The sequence below is a fragment of the Diachasma alloeum genome, unplaced genomic scaffold (genome assembly GCF_001412515.2).
Source record: "Diachasma alloeum isolate Michigan unplaced genomic scaffold, Dall2.0 Dall_scaffold_00176, whole genome shotgun sequence".
In the NCBI taxonomy this organism is placed as follows: Eukaryota; Metazoa; Arthropoda; class Insecta; order Hymenoptera; family Braconidae; genus Diachasma; species Diachasma alloeum.
In genome coordinates, this window is record NW_021680342.1 from 1,287,893 (window position 1) to 1,311,905 (window position 24,013).

The 24,013-nt window shown below is 37.9% G+C and overlaps 2 protein-coding genes across 3 annotated transcripts in view; both read right to left on the reverse strand.

Moving 5' to 3' along the window:
• LOC107036393 overlaps nucleotides 1-11,510 on the reverse strand; it is a 41,814-nt gene extending 30,304 nt beyond the window's left edge. The window contains exons 1-4 of the mRNA XM_015254338.1: nucleotides 11,425-11,510; nucleotides 7,698-8,051; nucleotides 6,674-7,070; nucleotides 4,191-5,757 (exon numbers count right to left, since the gene is read on the reverse strand). Of these exons, the coding sequence (XP_015109824.1) occupies nucleotides 4,191-5,757; nucleotides 6,674-7,070; nucleotides 7,698-8,015 (2,282 nt within the window). The 5' untranslated portion in view covers nucleotides 8,016-8,051; nucleotides 11,425-11,510. The remainder of the gene's footprint in view (nucleotides 1-4,190; nucleotides 5,758-6,673; nucleotides 7,071-7,697; nucleotides 8,052-11,424) is intronic.
• Nucleotides 11,511-20,187: 8,677 nt separating this feature from the next.
• Nucleotides 20,188-24,013, reverse strand: part of LOC107036277 (insulin-like receptor) — a 52,515-nt gene continuing 48,689 nt past the window's right edge. For both annotated transcript variants that reach the window (XM_015254100.1, XM_015254109.1), the window contains exons 7-8: nucleotides 23,101-23,345; nucleotides 20,188-23,004 (exon numbers count right to left, since the gene is read on the reverse strand). In XM_015254100.1, the coding sequence (XP_015109586.1) occupies nucleotides 22,347-23,004; nucleotides 23,101-23,345 (903 nt within the window). In that variant the 3' untranslated portion in view covers nucleotides 20,188-22,346. The remainder of the gene's footprint in view (nucleotides 23,005-23,100; nucleotides 23,346-24,013) is intronic.

Consider the following 24,013-nt stretch of genomic DNA (forward strand, 5'->3'; position numbering starts at 1 on the left):
ACCCACGCCACTGTAAATTGTGGATTTTATCATTATAAAGTAAAGAGAGGTATGTTGAGAGATGTGAGAGATTCAGAGGTATGTGGTAAAGAAAGTCTATCAATTTAGCATTCAAATATGCTAATAAATGACTCCAATTAAGTGTAACATTCATTTAGAGTTGAAAACAGTGAATATATATCGTGAAGGATATTTATAGACTGAACGAGTAATTACTTTGAAAATGAAATGGCCTCTTAACTACGATAATTATAGGTATCAAAGAAAGGGGTTATGCAACTATTATAAATGGGCACCCAATTTCAAATCTGCCATTGAATCGAACACGTCAACTATTCATTTTGCTGTCATTAATTTGTTCCGGTGGACTTGCACAAACAAAGGGGGCCTTTTGTTTTCACTCATGGAAATTAATACCCTAGATTTCTCTCGCGAATTTTTTGGCCAATTTTTTGCTATTTTGCACATTCACGTATTCAAGAATGAAAGAAAATGTTGAATATTGCATGTTTTATATGGTTGACTGCCAATACCAAAGAATGCGAATTAGCAAAAAAGTTTCAGTTAAATAGGTGCCTAATTTTAAAAGTGTCATTGAATTGAATACGTTAACTATTCGTTGGACTGTCATTAATTTGTTTCTGTGGACCGATGGAAATCAACACTGTAAATTTATCCCACAAATTTTTCGGTCAATTTTTTCGTCATTTTGCGCATTCACGAATTCAAGAATGAAAGAAAATGTTGAATGCTGCGTGTTTTATATCGTTGACAATCAATCCCAAAGAATCCTAATAATGAAAATGATTACAGTTGAGGTGTAGAAAATTTTAAACCTGTCATTGAATCGAATACGTCAACTTTTCGTTGAGCTGTCATTAATTCGCTCCGGTGGACTTGCACAAACGGAGAGAATCTTTTGTATTCATTGATAAAAATTAATACCCCAGAGTAACCCCACAAAAATTCGTTCGATTTGTTACGTCTCATTTTGCACATTCGCGTATTCAAAAACATCATGAAAAATTGAAAAATCTGTTTCATACGGTTGGCTGTCAATCCCGGAGAATCCAAATCATCAAAATAATCGTTTTGACAGACAATATTGCTCGTCACTCGACCGAATAAAACTTTTCTACGCCAGAAATGATTTTGTCGTTCTACCAACGAAATATACTGTAGTCGAATGGGTTCGTAATTTCAAAACTGCCATGGACTCCAATACGTCAACTATTCGCTGTGCTTTCATTAATTCATTCCGGTGGACTTGCACAAACGGAGAGAATCTTTTGTATTCATTGATAAAAATTAATACCCCAGAGTAACCCCACAAAAATTCGTTCGATTTGTTACGTCTCATTTTGCACATTCGCGTATTCAAAAACATCATGAAAAATTGAAAAATCTGTTTCATACGGTTGGCTGTCAATCCCGGAGAATCCAAATCATCAAAATAATCGTTTTGACAGACAATATTGCTCGTCACTCGACCGAATAAAACTTTTCTACGCCAGAAATGATTTTGTCGTTCTACCGACGAAATATACTGTAGTCGAATGGGTTCGTAATTTCAAAACTGCCATGGACTCCAATACGTCAACTATTCGCTGTGCTTTCATTAATTCATTCCGGTGGACTTGCACAAACGGAGAGAATCTTTTGTATTCATTGATAAAAATTAATACCCCAGAGTAACCCCACAAAAATTCGTTCGATTTGTTACGTCTCATTTTGCACATTCGCGTATTCAAAAACATCATGAAAAATTGAAAAATCTGTTTCATACGGTTGGCTGTCAATCCCGGAGAATCCAAATCATCAAAATAATCGTTTTGACAGACAATATTGCTCGTCACTCGACCGAATAAAACTTTTCTACGCCAGAAATGATTTTGTCGTCCTAACGACGAAATATACTATAGTCGAATGGGTTCGTAATTTCAAAACTGCCATTGACTCCAATACGTCAACTATTCGCTGTGCTTTCATTAATTCATTCCGGTGGACTTGCACAAACGGAGAGAATCTTTTGTATTCATTGATAAAAATTAATACCCCAGAGTAACCCCACAAAAATTCGTTCGATTTGTTACGTCTCATTTTGCACATTCGCGTATTCAAAAACATCATGAAAAATTGAAAAATCTGTTTCATACGGTTGGCTGTCAATCCCGGAGAATCCAAATCATCAAAATAAGCGTTTTGACGGACAATATTGCTCGTCACTTGACCGAATAAAACTTTTCTACGCCAGAAATGATTTTGTCGTCCTACCGACGAAATATACTGTAGTCGAATGGGTTCGTAATTTCAAAACTGCCATTGACTCCAATACGTCAACTATTCGCTGTGCTTTCATTAATTCATTCCGGTGGACTTGCACAAACGGAGAGAATCTTTTGTATTCATTGATAAAAATTAATACCCCAGAGTAACCCCACAAAAATTCGTTCGATTTGTTACGTCTCATTTTGCACATTCGCGTATTCAAAAACATCATGAAAAATTGAAAAATCTGTTTCATACGGTTGACTGCCAATCCTAGAGAATCCAAATAATCAAAGTAATCTCAGTGATCTCGTTTCCCCTCAAGCCGCACTCACTTAGACAAATAGAAATAAAAAAATGTCATCTACCAATCCTAGCGTCACTCGGATATCGAATTACAGTGTTTGATGCATGAATGGTCGAATGGCATGGGCGTGCGAATCAGCTTGGAGGAATGATCACTGAGATCTTTTCCCGCCTTGAGTGCCCAATTAACCTTTTCCCAGGGATAACCCACATACGTGGGAGGGGCGTTTGCATTTCCCCTCCATAAAATAGCGCGAATATAAACAAAAAGAACAACAGTAACCGCAAAACTATTAACGAGTATATCTTCAAGTAAGTAATTCTGTCGGCTATTTAATCTGCCCATTGATCGATTTAGCGCAGTGAAACTAGTGTGGGTGGAATAAAAACAGAGGAAACTGATCATCACTCATAGTCGATTATTGTGCAACCGAGAGAACCTGTAGTATCGGAAGGGGTAATGCACCCAGTGATTGATCAGATACATTTTTCACCAGAAACAGAGCCTGTGGGCGCCCCCCCACACACTCACCTGTGTACAAATCCAATATATCAATAAAGGATTACGATACACTGTTAGAAAAGAAATGAGATTTCATAGACAGTTGTTTGACTAATGATTTTCCGGAGAGCGACACTGAATTCGATTTAAAAAGAGAAAATGATGAAATTTGAGATTTCGCTGATTATTCCCCTATTTAAATGTCAACCAATAGAAATGCAGTAGTTGATGGCTTGCGGAGGAGTGACATACAATTATTTCGATAATTTTCTGTTAAAATAAATGAAGAATTTTATTAAGCAATTATTCTTAAATAAATTTTATGAACATGGCTTTGATACGCAAAAACTTCAAATACTGCATTTCTGGGGTCAAAATTCAGATGGGACAATCCAACCGAATGCCCTTTGTGCTCCAAAATTGCAGAAAATTTTTCTCACGAAAAATTTTTATCAACAATCGGGATAAATTTTGCTCGGGATTTTAATCTGCAGAACTTCTCCCTCTCGTTGCTATGCAACAAAAATATAGGAAAATTTTCGAAAATTTTGGAGCATCTGCGTTATTGCTACCAAACGTTCAATGAAATTAAAAATTTTGGAGCAGCACGAAGATCACAATTCCGAAACTCATTAAAATTTTCCATCAAAACGTGCATATTCAGTACCAAATTACCCTGAATCTTCCCGTTTTCTCTCAACTTTCGTGGAATCATTGAACTTCAATTCACAGTAGTCATTGATTTTTCCACAGAACTATGATTTTTCAATTACAAAACTCATCGAAATTCCAGTGTAACCATAACCCGACAACAATTCAGTAGCGAAGTGGTCAAACGGTTTAAGTCAATTCAGTCTTAAGTTGAGTTTTCCAGAAATATTTCCGAATGTAAGGGAGATAGCGAAATTTTCATAACAACCTTTTTTATAGTCCGAATAGAGTGCTACGAAAAAGGTTATGAGAAAAATTTTGCTATCTCCCTTAGATTTCGAGATATTCATTGAAAACTGGCCAATAGCCAAAATCGACTTAAACCGTTTGACCACATCGCTCCTGAATTTCCAAAAAGTAAACTAGAAATTTCGGCAAAAATTCTCGACAGTATGAAACTTACACTGCTGTGTACTCGAGCGAAGGTGTCTCCTCCTCCTCGCCAATCGTTGCGAGATTACTCTGCCAGTAGTAATCATCGCCATTGTCCTCGCTACTCTCCGAACTACTGTCTGAGTCCGCCAATTCTTTAGTTATAATTATAGACACTGATTCAGGCGATTGTAAATCCTCAATTTGATCCAATGACGCGTAAGTTTCCTCCTCCTCGTCATCCGATTCACTGTATTTCCTATCGTAATCATCGTCCCGGCGCTCTCTCGCCTCGTCCCACACTTCCGGACTGCTCAAATCCGGGGACTCCGGGGTCAACGTTTTGGTAGAATTTCCAAAATTCTTGTGCCTGGGGGACGGGAGAATGGGAACTTTAATTTCTTCAATAAACTCGATATCATTGTTGTTGATCGTTTTCGATTGGCCCAGTAGGATTTTTTCCTGCGAATGCTCGGTTTCAAGAAACGCTTTCACTCTTTTCATCTCGATTATCTCGAGGACTTTGTTTGTCGGTCCCTCTTCCTCCTCATTCGGAATGGTTTCAGGGTTTTTTGAGTCATTATTTATCGATCCTGGAGTACTTTCATCTGTTATTGAGTCATTAAACTCCCTGGTTTTATCCTCGGGTGATTGTGATGGGCCTCCAATTGGTTCATTAACCATCGAGGGAACTTGTTGCTCTTTGCGCAACGATGAGATTTCTAAACCCGTGACATCACCCACCTCCGGTTTTTCACGAACAACTGACTTTGATATTTCTAAATTACGAACTGGTACAGGTGGTGCTTCACGTCTCGGCGCTGTTGGCGGTGGTGGCGGTGGTGGCAATCGTTTTCTTTTTAATTTTGAGTCTTTACGGGGTAATGGCTTTGGTGGAACTACTAATGAATCACCAGTTTTCTCGGCTACACTGATGTCAGGTTTATCATCCGAGACAGAGTCCTGGGATATCTGGTTCACTGGGATTCTATTAACATGGTTACGGACTGGTAGAGGTGGTGCTGGGGTAGCGTTGGTTTTTTGAGACGATTCAGCATCACCATTTACGGATTCAACGGTTGAGGCGTCGTCGCGAATTGGACGGAAGTGGGTGGTCGAGTCGGCTGCCAAATCTGCTGTGTAGAAAATTCCGGGTCTCGTTTCGTGGGCATAGCTGAGGGGGGCGTCCTGGAAGCTGAGGGGAGGCTGGAGGGTTAGCGTTTCCTCTATGAGGACTGTGTTGGGGGCCACCACTGCTGTGACCTTCTCAACGACGGCCCCAGCCTCGCCTCTGGATTCCACGTGGGTCACTGCCTCAGAATTGGCTAGACGCTTGAGCAAGTAGTCGGGGGGAGTGCAGAAGTCTTTGTCCAAGTGGTCGAAGGCCTCCAGGAGGTCGAGGGAGTCCTTTGGGATGTCCGGAGGGTTCTCGGAGGCTGTTGACGTGGTTGAGGCGCTCGAGAAACAGTCTAAGGCTGAGGTTTTGTCTACTACAGTGGACATTGAACTGCCTGTGTCGTCGGATGTGCTTCCGTGCGTGCTGGAGCCGTCCTGGGAACGGGCGTCGAGGTAGACCATTGCTTCGGGGGGTTCCTGAATCATGATAAGGGCGTGTTTAAGTATTACGTCAGGAGTTTTTTATGGTTTAGACCTCCTTTGTCCCTCTGTCATACGCCGTCACAAACATGGACGTTACGTCAGAAAATCCTGGTACGTTACGTCATAAAATGTAACACGTGACGACCACGTTGATATGTCGATTTTTTGTTGCTTTCTTTTTAATAAGACAGCAGTTGTTTTAATGAGAATAAGAAACAAAGCGAAGGATTAGGTGAACGATTAAATCGTCATGCGACGCTCTGAACTTTTCGGGGTTTGTTAAATTTTTGTCACCACAGTATTCCGAAAGTTTTCTGTGTGAATCTCTCTTTTTTTGAGAAGGACGAGAAGAAAATTGTTTTTGCGATTTTGTCGATGAACAATTGGCAATCTGATTTGAATCTTAATATTGAACCGTTAGGAAACATTTTAAAAATCTGAAAAAAATAGAATGTTTCCTTTTGGAGGCGGATTGATGAAATAATTTAAAAAGTGCAACAAACAATCAACTTTCTACCATAAAAATCATGTACTCCGAATCGTAACAAATTTATTCATATGCAGAATTTTACCAGAAATTGAGTTCATGGCTAAAAAATAAGGTTTGCGAAAATTTAAACAATTGCAGTTATTTATTTGTAAACATCGAATGTTTTAAAAAATGACATAATTATTTATGTTTATTTATTCAATTGGCGAATATTAGTTAGGCGGAGGTTTATTTTTCTAATGGAGTTTGTTTCTCATAATTATTTATGTTTAAAAGAATGACATATCTGTGCAAAATTTAATTTTTTTTACGCAATTTAATTGACAAATTTGATGATTGAAGATGATTGAATCTTTAGTGTAGTTTGTACCAAACTGCAAAAGATACTTGGATATCCTTAATTGAGAGCTAAATTTTTTATGCGCGATTTACCTGTTTACTTTTTGTGAATTCAGGGGATTTCTGATTGTTAGCTTTCGGTGATGAATTACAGCCATCGTTATTCGTGGATTTAGGGCCTCCACGGCGGCCATTCACATGTCCATTTTGGATTTTTTTCACTGGACTTGGATTGGCATCACCATCTGCCGAGCCACGAGCCTGTCTCAGTTTTCGGGGGGGAACGGGTGGAGGGAGGGGCGGCAATTCAGGGGGAGGCTGAGTTTTCTCTGGGCTCGACTTCCGCTCTGCACTGACCACCTTTGGTCGCAGAGCACCTCGACACCGGACGATTAATTTAATCACGAGTTGAGATTCTTTCAGGTGACGAACGCAGTCCAGACGACTCATGTGGGTCACTGGTACTCCATCGATGGATAGAATCTGGAGGCGATTTAATTATAATATTAGGAAAGAATGAAATTTCATGGACGGGTGACTAGTAATTTTCAGGACTGACATTCAGTTCGATTTTTTCGGGGGGAAAAAGTAATGACATTTCACATTTCACGGGAAATTCAATGAAATTTCTAATTTTCGAGCAGCAGGAAAATGAGAAATTCACAAAAAGTGAATATCCTGTACCAAATTAACCTGAATTTTCCTGATTTCTGTTAATTTTCGAGGAATAATTGAATTGCAATTTATTATGTTCATTGATTTCCCCCAAAATTTTGGATTCCCATTGCCGAAATCCCTTGATACTTCAATGGAACTATAATCTGATAAAAAATTCCGAGAAGTTTACCGGAAATTTCAGCCAAAAGTTTCACCAGTGTACTTTTAAATGAAACAATCAATGAGAATATTACATTCTGACTTCAAGTAATAGAATTCTGAAGAAAACTTCCAACAACAGATGTTTTTTCACCTGAAAATTCACCACTCGTGAGAATTGAGACGTACAATAAAACGAGTACATCCAATTCACAATGTTTTAACACTTCAGTCCAGACTTTACGGTGAAATGAATAAATTAGCAGTTTTTGTAAATTGTTATTCATGAAGTACCTCATCTCCCTCTCCCAAACTCCCCCAGGAGCACTTGGTCCTGCTGGCAGGACTGTGCTCCGCGCAACTCTGGACAAAGAGTCTTCTCACACGCTCCGACGTTTTATTACCGCCTTCAAACTTGAGGCCAAATCCCAAGCGCTCCCCAGGAAGCCTGTAAACCTCAACTTCCTCATCCAGTTGTCCTTCAAGTCCATTGGCACGTCCCTCAGTCTTTCCATTGCCGATCGACAGCACAGTTACGAAATTTTCAATCTTTGGCTGAGTTCCTACACTGACTACCGTAACAAAGTCGTCAGTTCCGTTCTTCGACTCCATTCTGCGTCCTCAATCCACTCATCTGAAGTACATTCACTGTGGAATAAAAAGATGGATGATGGTAAGTGAGTAGGTAAATTGATTAGATGAATATAAATTTGTTGGCTTTTTTTTTCCAAAAGTGAAACGATGATTTTCTCTGACTAATGCAAATTCATTAGAGGTCGAAGGTTTTTGCTGAGGCTGAATGGCCTGTGTTTTCACTCGGCTCGTGGTGTCTCTGGTGAGACGCGTTTGAATCGATATGATCGACCACGTGAAAGTATGTCTTTTGATGCTACCGGTAGGCTTGAAATCACAAAACTCCGTGTTTTTTCCATCTTCATTTCTTTAACCATTATTTTAGTAGTAGAATGTGACACGTAGAAAGTAAATTGACCCAGGGTCAATCAGCTGATTGGAGAGTCATTTATTTTTTTTATTGACATGAGGACTCAGGAAAAGGGAAAAGAATTTCTCGTCATTGTGTGCAGATTCTTTCGCTGGAACTGAGAGTTTATTATTCCAACGTCAAATAATTTAGCTCTCCACGAGAAGGAACAACTCGCCGAGTAAAAAATTGAGACGATAGGAATGTCTGGAATAATAAAAAGCCGAATTGTTCTCTGGTATCGAGAGAAATCCTGCTACACCCAGTAAAACCCGAATGAATATGTATGAATTTAAAAGACGAACAGAAACATACATTTCTAATCTGTCTTGATGATGGAAGATAAAACATCCAAATAAATTATCTCAAATGCTTTTTACCGTTCGCTAGTCAAACCCCGCAGTGAGACTCAATTTTAATAATCATCAGCAGATGAAACATGAATTTGGGATAACTACAAGCCGAATGCGCAGGTTCGTGTAACGGAATTTATAGCCGTAGGCATTTCTCGGCGCATTCTCGATCGGGTTGCGCGCTCGTTCTCTCGCGCGCTGCGCAAAAATTGTGCGTTGAGAAACACCAATGTCCGTAGAAGGGTTTAATGGTGATATTACCAAAAGGTAAGTTAAAATTGTTGAAAAAAAAATCAGCACAGCATAAAATTATGATTTATCACGGACTTAACCTCGGGATAAATGTGGCTGAGATGAAGTACGAATTACCACTGAAATTTCAAGGAATTTCGTCATTGAAAATTCAGAATTTCGTGGAGAAATCAAAAAGAACTGCAAATGTTTCATTTTTCCCTGAAAATAAGTAGAAAACCTGAGAATGCTGGTAAATATATTTTGGAATTTTCAAGACAGTGATACTGAGTGCGATTTATGGGGAAAAAATCATGAAATTTCAGGTTTCGCTGAAAATTCAGTAAAATTTTTGTGAAATCTGAAATTTCATGATTTTTCCTCTAAATCGCATTCAGTATCACTGTCCTGAAAATTAGTAGTCAACTGTCCATGCAACTTCATATTTTTTCTAACAATGTACCGATGAACCACTGAATCACGATTATGAGAGATGTATAAAGAAACTACACAGTGTGCATCATCGTATCATGCCATCGCGAGTGGAGATTTGAACTCGATAGCCGGGCAATCCGCGGTGGTGGATAAATGTGCCACTGGAACGAAGCTAGAAGACTCAAACGTGTATTAAGATGCAATCGTCATCCGACGAGTTTACTTCAAGTTGTCTCGCAATTACAAAATTATCGTGAAAGGTAACGTTTCGTTTGAGTTAACCGGGAGAGGTGAAAGAACTCGTCCAGTCATTTATTATTATTCTTTCTTCGATTACCACAGAACTCGGAAGTTGAGAAGAAACTCCACTGGCAGTTTAATTTTCAAAGTTTTCTATCGCTGACAAAAAGCAAAACCATTGAAGCAACTAATTATTGCCAGAGTCCCGGGGGACCCATTGAGCCCGGGGTTTACGATCAACGAGACTGGGCCCCAAGGCTCAATTAATTGGAAATCACTCTGACATATTGATTGAGAAAAAAAGCCACCATTTCTTGTTCACAAATTGGAAAAAAGAATACGTGAAATTCGTTGCATAACGATTAGGCTCATTAATTCGCGAGTTAATGTCACGACTGGGGTAATTTTGCACTTGCTCAGTGGCAAATATCCGTTCCAATTTTTCACCCACTCGTGGGCCTCACCCCCATTGTATTTCGGCGCACTGCCTCTCCTGTGGAATCCCATACTATTTTCCCATTGCGTTAACAAACAGAACTCCATGACAATGCTGTGTTATGCAACAATTGCAGACTCGCCGTGACACGCTCTCTGACACGGTTCGAAGGCTTTTGCACCGCAATCCAACACTCATTTGAGCTCATTTTCCCCCCTAAAACGAGACAATGAAAGAAGGGATAAAAAATTATGAGAGAAATATGTGAATGAAATTCCGGGGAATAAAATTTCCTTTGACCTTTAACGCTTGTACGGTCAATGTGTCGCCTTTATAAGAACATTACATTGTCTCTAAACTTTCACGTGACTCTGCAAACTCCATAATTGCAACCGCTAAGAAGGTCGGCTGGTGAGGAAAGAGGTGATAAATAATATTCCAGGAGATACATTTGAATATTGTTAGAGTAATCCCCACGTCTGGCTTGACGTTTTTATTTGATACAAAGCTGACGCAATGGATTCTTTTATCGTATTCCATTACAGATTCAACAGACTCATAATCGAGAAAACTGGTTGACAATCACCATGACAAAACTGCAAACGAAATTATCACACACAACATTGAAGATATAACGCCCATAAATTCCCACACCAATGCCATAAATCACTCCTGGAGCTCCTTCACTCCAACATGGTGAAAATAGGAAATCTGTTGAGTGAATAGCTGTGACGTTTCCCTTATCTACGAGGCTTTTAGTCATAAATGAATGAAAATGTCGCCAGTTTATGAACCCTTATCTCTTGAATTCTCCAGTTTCGTTCAAATCTAATTAACACGGGAGAGGAAAATGTGTTGATTCTTGATGGGTATGTACAACATTCCAGAAAAGGATGGGAATCCCACCTACGAAGGAAGGAAATGTCAAACTGGAGACGAATCGGACCATTTAAGGACCGTGGAAAAACATTATAAATCATCCCGAAATGTCAACATTCATCGTCAAAACGCAATTAGCTGTTTCAAGAATTATCGTTGAATCACTATTCCGCATTGGAAGAAGTCCTAAACAAGTAAACCATGGACCTGAATAGGCAAACCTACTCACAGCCATCTAAGGATCGTGGGAAATCATAAAAAATAATCCCAAAATGTCAACATTCACCCGTTCAATTCAAAAACTGGGAACGAAACCTTTGAAGAATTGAATCAAGTAATTCTAGTACAGTTAAATGTTTTCTGTACTGGAAAAAGTCTCATTATTAACTGCTGCCAGCGTGGAGTGAAACTCACCGAACGACTACAGAAAACCATAAAAAAATCACCCGAGCACTGACAACTCACCATAGACTCCAGAGTCACCTCAAAAATTTCTCCAGCACATCGACAAATATTGAAATCCCAGAAGATTAATAATTCATCGTCACAAGTCGCGCCATCTCATCTCATCCTCTCCCGAAATAAATAAATGAGTAGAATAAACAGATCAGGGATTTAAGCGCCAAAGCCCGCCCCAAAAATTCAAAAGCGAAATTGCGAAAGGGGTTGCAACTCGGTCAATGAGTAATTTGCAAAATCCGCATTATCGTGTCCGGCAATGCCCGTAACTTCACGTGTTTACCCAGTAAATAAATAAATAAATATGGGAAATAGATGGAAACGTCCATTCGGTAGAACGCGCGTCGGTGAACTGGTGGGCAGCAGCCGGTAGGCTGACTTTCTTCCATGCCGCGCACGGATCGCCCCTTTGATTACAAACACCGTCGTTCGTCGTCGTTTTCCCTCCCGTTGAGTGTTTCGTATTCACGTGTGTGCGCAGTGTGAGCGCGAGTGAGAAGAGGATACGTGTGATACCCACCCCCCTCGTCGACAGGTTGGTTGCTGAAGAAGAAGAAGAGAGGAAGGAATGGAGGAATGAAGGAGGTATGGAGCGAAAGATACTGGGCACTGTTAGAAATTTTTTGAAAATTAAGGAATACACTGTTGGAAATTTTTTGAAATTTCATGGAAGATGTATAGTAAAGCTCATGAGAGTGACATTGAATCGGATTTAGGGAAAAAATGATTGTGAATTTTCAAGTTTTGAGGAGAATTCACGGAAATGCATGAGTTTTCAGTGGGAGTGAGATGCAGAGTTGCCAGATTTTGGCGATTTATAGCCAAAACCTGTACAATTTTAAATGGGGTGACATCACGATCTGGTAACACTGGTGAGATGAAAATTTCGGGACTTGATTGAATTTTTAGTGGAACAGAATATTCAGAAACAAAATTACATGAATTTTCAATTTTTCCCTCAATTTTCCTGATTTTTATGAATTTTCACAGAATAATTGAACTGAAAAATCAAGTTCTTCATTGATTTCCAGATCATTTGAACGGAAAATCAATGGAATATTTGATTTTCCAATTACAAGATTTCCTGAATTTTCAGGGAAATTTGAACACGATAAAAATTTCCGGAATTTCGCACCGAAAATTCTAACAGGCTTCGCGCCCGTCGCCAGATTAGTTTATATAATATTATTTCATGTTATTTCTTTCGCCTTTTCCGTCTTCAGGATTAGATTAATTTAATTCCATTCATTCTTATTCTTGATGAACATATTTTTGGCAACTGTAAAACTTACCGAGGAATTACCCCATCAAACATCTTTTCGAATAATGAAAGAATACCCATCAATTCGATTTGTATCCTTTTTCTTGATAGAATGGCGAATGTAAGAATGGCATTGAGTAGCAAAAATTACGAATTGGAAACTAAAAATTTTATGCGATCATTATTATACATGTAATTTTCATTATCATGTGAACCTGAAAATTGCAATTCCATTGAATACTCCAGCATTCACCTAACACATCAATAACAAAATCCATGAAAATTTCGAGTGAATGATTGAAAACTTTTACTTGAAATTTCAAGAGGAATTTTCTAACAGTGTGGGTAACTCAGTGTATCCTTCCCTCTCTTCTCTTGCCCCTAGCGCATCTAAAACCACCAAGTGTACATCACTCGTCCCATATTATCCTGTATCGACTTTCCATAACGATTATCCCCGGTGAAGAAATGTTGAGGAAGGTGAGCGAGAGAGCAGGCCTGTTTTTTTTCATATTTTTTTAAATTTCAGCTCGGAGTGAGCCCGGAGGCGAACGTTAGCCTCAGGCTCACTCCCGTAAAATTCCGTATTTATGCGTTGAGTTACTGATTTGCAACAGGTTCACCGTCTCAATGTGTGGAGACCCCACGGGAAATACTGTTCCCATGGTTTATCAATTATCTCGGATTTTTGTTTCACTTCGTTCATTTTTGCCGGTTTTTTTTTGCGCACGGTGGGCTCCTCTAGACGAGTTATTCGTGGCAACAGGTTCACGTGTTTAGCATGGTACTGAAATTCCAGAGACGGGACCCACCTTTCTTTCCACGCGAGGAGACACCTCGGGTAAGTGTGGTCTACGGCCGGCTGATGTACGAGCCACTGCGAGGCACTCTTTAACGGTATATCTCAAACATTTGCCCGAGATCTGGGTTGCTGGGGTACATTGGTATGCCGGTTTCGTACTTACACTTGTGGTACTGAGATTATAAGACCATCTGTGGTTGCATTATCGGTGGTCTTGTAATTCCGCGGTCGGAATGTTTGGAGAGGATTATGTAATTGTTTGGCGGTTTTTGCGTTTTTTTTATGGTGAGGGAGAATGAGTGGAATGGTTTCTTTGGGGACAAATATTTTGATTGGAAGGAATGAAAGGCGGGGGTTATTCGCAGCTTCGTGCGTTTTATGGAGCGCCTTTTTTCAATGCGGGGAAAGCATTCGACGATAATAGTATCATTTCAGGGAATTGAATTCACAGAGAAAAGAATGTTTTAATTTTTCAGGGACGTGTCGCCGATTTTCAGGAAGTTATAGTCAATTATTAGGGAATCGCACTCATTTCCAGTGATATCACTAATTTTTAGAGTCACGTCGCGGATTTTCAGGGACCTATCTTTAATTTCTGTGAATCTATCACCAAATTTCAGTGATAAACGTCAATTATGAACGGGGTCATTGTAGTCAGTATTCAGTATCACGAATAATTGGTGATAGATTCCTGAAAATCAGTGACATGTCCCCGAAAATCAAAACTTTTTGCTTTCGAATGAAAACTTTGTAATCGTCCGATTTTCAATTTTTAGAAAATCGAGTAATTAAGTGGCTAAAATCATTCCGAAGAATGTGAAATCTTGTCAGATTATAGATCGTAATGTGGATTAACTCTGTGCAAAATTTGGGCCCGATCAGTGCGATAGTTTTTTAAGAAAAGCGATTCGTGATTATTATTAATTCGTGTTTGAAATTCGGACAAATGTTCATTTTAATGTCTACAAATGTCTACAAAGCTGTGTAAAATTCAGACATGCGTTTTTGCCGTGTCATAAAAACTTCGCCACCGATTTTCCCTTTTCTTTTTGTACAATTAAAAACCTTCGACGCACTCTAACTCGTGTAAAATTCAAGCTATCAACTTGTGTTCCTTAATGCTCTTCAAACGAATTACTGAAAGTGTTATTTTTATTGAATGAAACAGCCATGTTCATTTTATCATGATTCTCCGATAAATGTTGACATTTTGAAAGTAATCCGGCCGAATAACGGACAACACATGGTACATCAGTAACTGCTCTGTAACATTACGTTACACACATCCTCACGTGAACTACTGTCCACTTCGTGAATATAGCTTACAGTTGACTTGGAATTGCATCGAGGCGTGTTGGGAATTCGATCTCCATATTCCGCGGAATCCAGCAGTTGGCATGTAAGAGTTTCAGATCAAACCGATCATCGTGCTTTTCCCACAAGTGTCGGGTCACTTGAAGTGGCATTGCGATTACTCATGAGAGAAAAGAAGTTGCTTTTGTGAAAGCGAATATTTTCGTTTTTTTGTCAGTATCCTAATGAATTCCATTTAATGCATCTCTGGGATGCAGCTCGGGTTCTAGTTATCCTATGATTGCTGAAAATGCGACGGGAAAAACTCATGTCTGGCGCCTGCGTTTACTTCCGTGACCCAAATAGCTACAATTATTAGTTTCTACAGTATGATTTTTTCATTCAAATTATTGTAGTTGGATTGAGTGGTGATAATTGCCCTCCAATTTCCGAGCAAGACCATTCACTGTTGATTTCCCCTGAATTTATTTCCTATTCATGTTTTCTCATTCTCTCTTTTTCATTATGAATCGGAGAGAATTCCAGTGGGGATTATTGACTCTCAAATGAGGACAAACCCGCGTAATTCATCGATTTACACTAATGGGATAATTTGCGCTTTCCAGTGGTTATTCTCTCGCAAAAACAAAGGATTCACCGAAAGTAAAAGATTGCATCTGTGCATTTTCCCATCGGATAGTTCAAACGTGGTTTATTGTTTGAAAAATTCAGGAGTAAGTGAAATTGAAACTTATACCGTGTTTGAATTATTCAACACGTTATTACATTCAAAACCTCCCTAGACTACTGGGTGCATCGTTGAGGAGTCCATTTGCCTGTAACTTTAGTGGTTGAAATATCGCGCAGGTGAGTGTCCTCGTGTTTCAAGCTGGGGGGCCACTTCTGCCGGCTAGTGGGCAGAGAAGTGGGATCCTGAGACAGGTGATAACGGTATACGCAGAGGTTGAAGGCACTCGTCGATAAGTCAACTAAACAATCCGGTGAGAAAAAAAAGCGAAAAAAAATTCCAAAAACTTCGAGTGTTTTTCTTCGGTAATAAAATTCATTGAGACATCATCCGAGACCTTGACCAACAGAACCGGATGTGTAGCTTAAGCCCCGTCTCTGTGTCACATGTTGAGCACAATTTGCACTTAAGAGTGTTCAGAAGCCTCTCAAGTGGCACGCGGTCCGATTTACTTTACCCTCGAGCGTCACCGCACAAAAAATTCTTTCCGGTTAATTTCAAAGCAACATGCACTCAATCATTCATTGGTGCGCACAAAGAGACGAGGGAAAAAAATTAATCGATGAAATTTAACACGAAAATATTTCCATCGTAAAGATAGTGAGATGGAAAATTGTAATTTTATTTGTGATTGAATTGCTTTGTTCAATATAAAAAATGAGAAAGAAATGGTCTTGAAATGCACGAATCGAGGTCGTCGGGTCGATCTCTCGTAGGTGCCTTCGGGCACTTGTGTTTTGCACTGCGGCTGGTTAAATGAATATACCGAGAATGCAGGAAAACGTGAGCACCGTTTCTTCCCAGGGTCTTTTCTTGAATGAAGCGCAACACGCGAGGCACTTCGGCGTTTCACTGTTGATGGAATAAAAAACGATAGTCTATTCACAGATGCATCTATTCATGACGTGAAATAATAAATGGGGTATTTAATCAAAATAAATAAGAATTAATTACACTCACTTGAAAACTCTCTTTTTCAATCTAAAGGTCAAGTGCACTGAGCACTTTTTCTTTTTTCCTATTTTCATCATTCGTTTTTCATTCGATTTTTTTTTTCATTGATGACTGCCGAATCTTCATTATGAAGCATGATGAGGACCGGAGTTCTCTCCGGAGATGCACTGTTTTCATTGGCTTATGAACTAAATGAGGATTTAGTAAGTACAACCAGGAATAATTATTCTCAGAGACACTGAGATGAATAAACATGTTTTTTTTCGATTGTTTCTTTTATTAAAAAAGTGGTATTTGGTAAATAAAATTTGTTTTTCCTTCCTCGTTGCGTACAGCATTAACGTAATCATAATTGTTTATATATAATATAGTCAGATAATCAGATATTACATTAAGTAAGCACGATTCGGACAGACTATGTCTTCTCGATTATTCATTTTATCATTTTCATTAAAACAAAAATTCTCTTATTCAGCTCAAATATGCAGCTGCTGAGGAACTGCCGTTTGTCCATTTCTCTGGACATTCCTATAGTATATATTACAGTTAGCATTGAATACAATTAATCGATAGTGGTGTTTTTTTTCCATTTCTCAATTTATTTATTTAATTTTTAGATATTTCTCAGAGCTCGATTAGTCGAACTTCAAGCGTGAAACTTAGGCTCGGCTGAGGCGCCGTAGAACACTCATGTTTCAGTTTTCAAATCGTTTCATTCGTACTCTGTGGTTTTCCATTCAAATTTCCGTTCAAATTCATTAAAAGTCGTGGTGTCACGATTGGTTTAAGTCCTAAATATTATATTTTCACGTTCACAAATTTCATGTTTCTTCATTGCGACGATAACGCGAGTCATCGAACTCGTGATAATTCGTTCCTGTGATTTTTTCTCATTCATGTTTTTGAGGCATCGATTTATCATTCCGCTTTCATTCTAGTTTATCTTTTTCACTAGCTAAATTCACCCCTTACACTCCTCGATAACTGTGAAATGAACGAGAGATGCACATGATTTATGGTGGACTTGCAGAAGCGCATTTGGAATATGATGAGCATGTAACGATATGATGTTCCATGTCAGCCATATTTTACGTTTTAATTAATGTTTTTTCATGCATTAGATTTTTCGATGAATACTAACGACTCACAAGACTACGTATACTCAATGTTGTGACATTCATTTCACCGTCAAGTGTGAAATATTTTTGAAATTATTGAATTCAAAGATAATTGGTGGTAAATTTCGTATGAAAGGAAATATGTAACATTTACACTTTACGTGAGAACAAAATAATCGAAAATACACTGAGAGTAATATCAACATAATATCACAAAACTAGTATCTCGTAAGGGTTGATGAATCAGACAATGTAAGAATTCGGTGAAGTGTTCATCACAAACAAGAACACTTTACGATAAAGTGAGAATTTTTTGCCTTAAGAAATCTTTTTTTTCGTGTCAAAAGAGGAGAAAATGACTAAAAATATTAGAAGCTCCGAACAGAGAATCATGGATCGACGACTTTCATATTGAATGAATACAGAATTCATATATTTCTCAAATATAAGCGTCACATGCTCTCAATCGCAGCGACTTCGAAGGAAAGCAATAATCTCTGTTCCTTCTTTCCAACTGTCCCTGTCTTTTGTGGAATATTATCTGATTTCGAGGAAACATCATCTTATCATTCAGTATTCAGTATTTTATTGGTACTCATTTACCCCGAAGAGCACCGATCTCTTGTCTGGAATCTACCATGAATTGATCGAATATGTATGCGATGTTCTTCAGTCAAGAAATTATTTCCGGGATATTAAGTCAATTTTTTTTCTCAGTGTATCCCGCACTCGCTGTAATTTTACGAAATACGTTCATCTCTGTATTTATATAGTCTACCGATGGCAATTGGTAGGAACATTTAATTTAACAATAGCGGAAGTTCATCATGTTCATTTTTCTTCTCGTGTTGATAAAAAAATATATTGACGCAAGCATAAAGTGCTGCCCCCAAATGTTCTATTGATTTAATTTTCACCACAACAATCACCGCTTACTATTTAAACTGACAGTGTTCTCATTTTTATCTATTTCATTGAACTTTCGGAAGTAAGAGGACTAGAGAATTGGTAAAACTGAAATTGTACATTAAAGTCGTCTGTTGTCTTTGTCTTCAGAACAAAAATGAAATTCTGCGAGGCACCGCGGTGTGATAATGGTTATTGAGCAAACCTATGAATTTGGGCACGTTTAATTAGAGATCGATTCATTGTGTCTCTGTTAATAATTGTTCAATAGACAATTGGACACTGCTGCGACAATTGTCTGTTGATTGCTGATCTCTACATAAAAGCTGCCCCCTTCGATTTTACACCCCTTCAAAAAATTTTCTATCCGCTACCCGACTATTTTTCATTCTGCTATTTCATTGCACTATTTCAATTTCTTAGTTAATGTCAATTGCAATATTCTAAATGCTCTTTTCAGGAGCACTGAATGAGTTTCAAAATGATACGTATATTGTTTTATGTCGTCAACAACTTCAAGGTATAAACATTCGAGTGGAAATTCAGCCCGGCGAATTATTCTGGGAGTTATCAAAATTAAAACACTATACACTGTTAGCAATTTTTTGGTAATTCAAGTAATAGTTGCACCTAAATTCTCTATGTTGTGAATTTGAGTTGAATTTAAGATCGAATCGTTTAGGAATTTGCTAAAATTCTTGAAAGAAATTGCGTACATTAACCACAAAATATGCAGAAATTGTACGTAAAGTTGTCGTTCACAGAGAACAAAAATTTTCTGGTTTCCAGTCACAGTCTCTGAATTTTTTTTCAAAAATTTTGAGGTTCTCAAATTGAAATCCTTGTCCCCTATAATTGTCTTCATCAATAACGATGTGACATCACAACTTAGGCAATTAGACAACCCCCTTCCCGCTCAGTCACGAATCGTCACAAATTACAGAACCTCCTCCCTTCCTCAATCACGTGACGCAATATTTGAATGCCCCGAAGGGTTCTTATTTTAAGAATCCAAGGTTCTTGATTTCAGTACCCAACGGCTCTTGATTTCAGTACTATGACGGAATGGTTCTGGATTTCAGTACCGCGGTGCTGGCAACTGAAAACGTTTGTTCTCTGTGCTGTTAAAACATTTTGTGACCTTTTACTGGAAATATCAAGAGTAAATTTTTAACAGTGTAGGAGAAAGTTGAATAGTCTCGAAAAAAGAAACAATGAAAACGTTGAACTACGGATACAAATTCTAAAGCTGCAATGTGAGACTTTATGCGCCTAGATGTACCATTTGAAAGAGAACAAGGGAAGCTTGTATTTGTATTCACGGTACTCTGTTCCATCAGTTCATTCAAGCATCAACCGAAATTTTTCTATTAATTTAAATTAATGTCTATAGTTGTTTCACGAGGGATACTTGATTTTTCACGTTGAGTAGCTATGAATCGAGCACGCAGCCTCATTACAATGAAAGGAATAATACGCTGAACTGCGCCTTGTTTTCAATCACTCAAATTCCAAGCACATGATAACATCTCCACAAATTTCTTCATTTATACAATTAAGAGACCGAACGCGCGTTACAGCGCGCTGTAATTGTAACAATCACATTTGAAACTCTCAAAATTAAATTAATCATGAATTAAATTTGCCGCCTCAGACGACTGGAACCAATGAGGAATAAGCGCGACAGACATTCGAGACATCGATAGTTATCGACTTTAAGTGTATGTTTTTTTTAGAATAGGAAAGTCCAAACGTTGCTCTTTCGACATGTCCAGCTCTCTTGATATCGATCCAATAATTCTCGTCTTTAGTGTATGGATATATGTTTAATACCTCAATAGTCTAAGCAATAACTTTTGTTTTCCTCCTATCTTTCGAAATTTTTACTAGTCAATTGAATACTTGAAAATACGAGCGAGGCTTTTGGTTTTTAAAACTATTTTACATAATACATTGAGTATGCGACTGACGCCGAAAAGTCTGAGTTCATAAAATTTTTCATGGAAAAACTGTTGTTTTTGCATTTTATGCGGGTAACGTGTAATACATTTCGTTAGTGGTATTGTTATCTCTCCAGTTTAAGAATTTTTCAATTTTTTTTCCCTTCTGTATTTCGAGTGTTAACGCGTTTGTGTGGATTTTCGTAGAATTGGCACTGACATGAGGCAGTAGAGTGTGAGTTCAACTGTGAAAGGGAAGCAGGCAAAATGATCATGATACATCAAGTAGAATCAAAGATGAGAAATTAAAATTAAGATGACAGAGAGAAGTACCTCAATTATCGAAATAGATTTGTATCGATCAAGAGAGAGCTAAGCTATGAATAACTATCAACTTTTTTCCCACTTCACTTTCCTCCTGCCTAATGATTTTCTCATTTTTCTTGCTACAAAAAAATTTCTAGGATGAATTGTGGACTAATTACTAAAAGATTTACATTTTTCATTTTCCTATTTATTAGTTTTTCCTTCCTTTTTTTTCATTACTTTGTTACAATTGATACGTTTACGTTTATATTCTGTACAAAAAAATGTTTTTTCTTCGTTCAAATTTTCACTTCCTTCACCGGCTTTATCGGTCAACTGGTTTTTGTTAATTAAATTCTTTTTCAACGTATTGGTTTTTACGATGTAATAACGTGTAAAGCGTTAAAAATAAATGTAGGTACTTTCTATTAGGTCACTGGTACTAGAATTAATTACCATTATTTGCTAAAAAATATGTTGTTTGTTTTTTTTTATACTCAAAGCGGGCATGTTGCGAAGTGAATGAGAAGAAAAAAATAAGGATGGCATTTTTTCATTAACGCATGAACAATGAACAAAAACATTGTGGAACTATTCGTATTGTTTTCGTTTTTCTTTTCACTTACTGGGAAGGAGAGGATTACGATGAGATTTTACAGGGAGAGGGGCAGAGGGGAGGGGATTAGCTAATCAGTCTTGTATTTGAGGCTCATTATATCTAGTTTCAACTGTATTGCGTTGCTCGTATGTACATCTTCACCTTTTCTATCTTTCATTATATTATTATTTTTTTCTCAGTTCGTTTCTGATTTTCAAATGATTTATTCATCATTAAAATTGGGAGAGGGAGAGGGTCAGTATTTCATTTGTCCGTTAATCAATCTTGACTCTCACTGGGTTAAAAATACAGTCTGTATGCTCTCATATATTAATAATTAAAAGCATATTTCTTCTGTTTTCAATTAAATTCTTGAATAATAAATTATCATTCTTGGATTTGTTTTGATCATTAAACAATAATAGTATCAGCATGGTAAAGGCTGCTTCAAATGAATATTAATGATTTTTCCATGAGATATTGATAACGAACGAAATATTGACCTTAGAAAAGTAATATCTTACGTCACTTATTATTTCTGAAGCCTGAACTTTTTATCGCAATGTTTATCTTTTTCTCTTAAAAAAAGCAGCTAGCCTCCTACGTAATTTATTTCAAACGATGAGTTATCAGTTAGTACCGCTAAGCGTAAGGTTGAGTCCTAGCGCCCTTTCAACTTGTTTTTCTTGCATAGAATTTACGAAAATGTGATTAATTTCACTGGGATAAATTGAAATTGCATGGACAATTTTAAATACCATCACGGTAATTCTATAACATATCATGGAGAAATCACAAAATGTATACGAAATTTGTTAATCATTATCGAAAAGCTATGATTCAGTCTAGGATGATGTTAAATAAAAATCTAACCACACGTATGGTGATTATTTTCACTGATGAACATTACGATGTCAATGATTTTGTCATTCGAAACTCTAGGGGATTTGTATAAAAGCTCCTCACACTCCTCAATGTTGAATTCCGTAGAATTCTCAAGGACTACGTTGTTGTACCACCGATATAACCGTTATTAAGATTCTCTGGTTTTTTCGAATAATCGACTGGCGATTTATCTTTATCGTCGTTGGATATTACATCAGCCTCGACCTCAACAGGCGTTGGAAATGTTATTTTCAGGGAGACAGTGTCTTTATTCTCGATCGACGATACCGCCTCAGGACTGCGATTTTCATAATCGGGAGTTTTAACTTGCAACATATTTCGTCCACGATTGCTATTCAACGATGCATTTCTATTTTGTGGGCTCAATGAATTTTTACCAGAGGCCGGACTGACACTGTTGCGCGGGGTACAACTGTTCTTTAAAATGGACGGTGAAGTTTTAACTGACTTCAGGCTGTCCTCGACGAATGGAAAATCAAGGGTATCTTTGCTTGAGCTTAAGGAACCACCGGACACACCGTCAAAATCATCGAAGCCGGCTTTTAGGGGTACTTTTGTGGAATTAAAGTCGCGAAAGTTTGTTACTAGTTTCGAATTTTCACCGTATGGACCAGAGCTGTATCGCGAATTTGCACTGTTTCTCAAACATGTTGGCTCTATGCTAGCAAAATCACCGAAATCACGACGCAGGGGGTAGTCCTCATCGCCTTCGACCTCGTCCTCACGAAGTTCTTGGAGAGATAGTTCGAAATCCCTTGAAAAGAATGAAAAGTTTTCATTAGATTAATCAAATATTAAAGACGAGAAGTTGAATTTTTCTTGCTAGAGGAGTTCTTTTTGAAGATCTTACTTGTCGATCCCCGGGGAGTTCTGACTATTTTGATTTCTCGCCTCGATTCCATCTGGGCTGTGGTAAAAGCTGACCTCCGAGAAACCCTCAAGTTCCACCTCTTGCAGCAACATCGTGACAATGTCGATGAATGTCGGCCTTTTATTGACTTTTTGATTCCAAGTCCGCCTCATTTGAATGTAGAGAGAATCCGGGCAGTTCTCGGGTCGTTCCATCACCCCTCCGTCAATGACATACCTCAATACCTGAAAGGAGGGAAATGGTGACCGAATTTTGAAGCAAATACTCACATTATTCAAATTCATAAATAAAAGATCTTCATCCATTTTTTGAAAATCGCGTTTTTTAAATTCTAGAAAATCTTATCGTTTTTTGGGCTGATAAACACCTTTCTGATGATGAGTTACAGCTTTGACCAAATGAAATAGTAACGAAATTTGTTGTACTTGGGCTTTTATGAACATCTCTCAAAATATACTAAATCTACCGGCCCAAGAAAAGTTTGGGAGAAAACTTTGAAGCCTTTAGAAACTTGAATAACAACCCTACATGGATCCCCTGAATGTGAGTTTTAATTCAATTTAAGAAGGAATCATTCAAAAGAAATTCAATTTTTATGTTGAGTGATGTTGAAATTTCACTGACGGACTAAATTCCAAAATCCATTTGGAAATTAAGCATTACATTCCCTCGAATTTCCAATAGATTGAATATTGAAAGCAACACTTTCCCGAATTCTCCCCATGTTCAGCAATTTCCTAATAGTGCACGTTAGCGCTCAGATTTGATATATATGTTCTATTTTATTTCAGCTAGGATTTTCCTCGGCACGACGAATATAACTATCAATAAAAAATACAAAACAATCTACACGAGTGCGTGCGATTTCTGATAAACATTCTTAAAATGACTG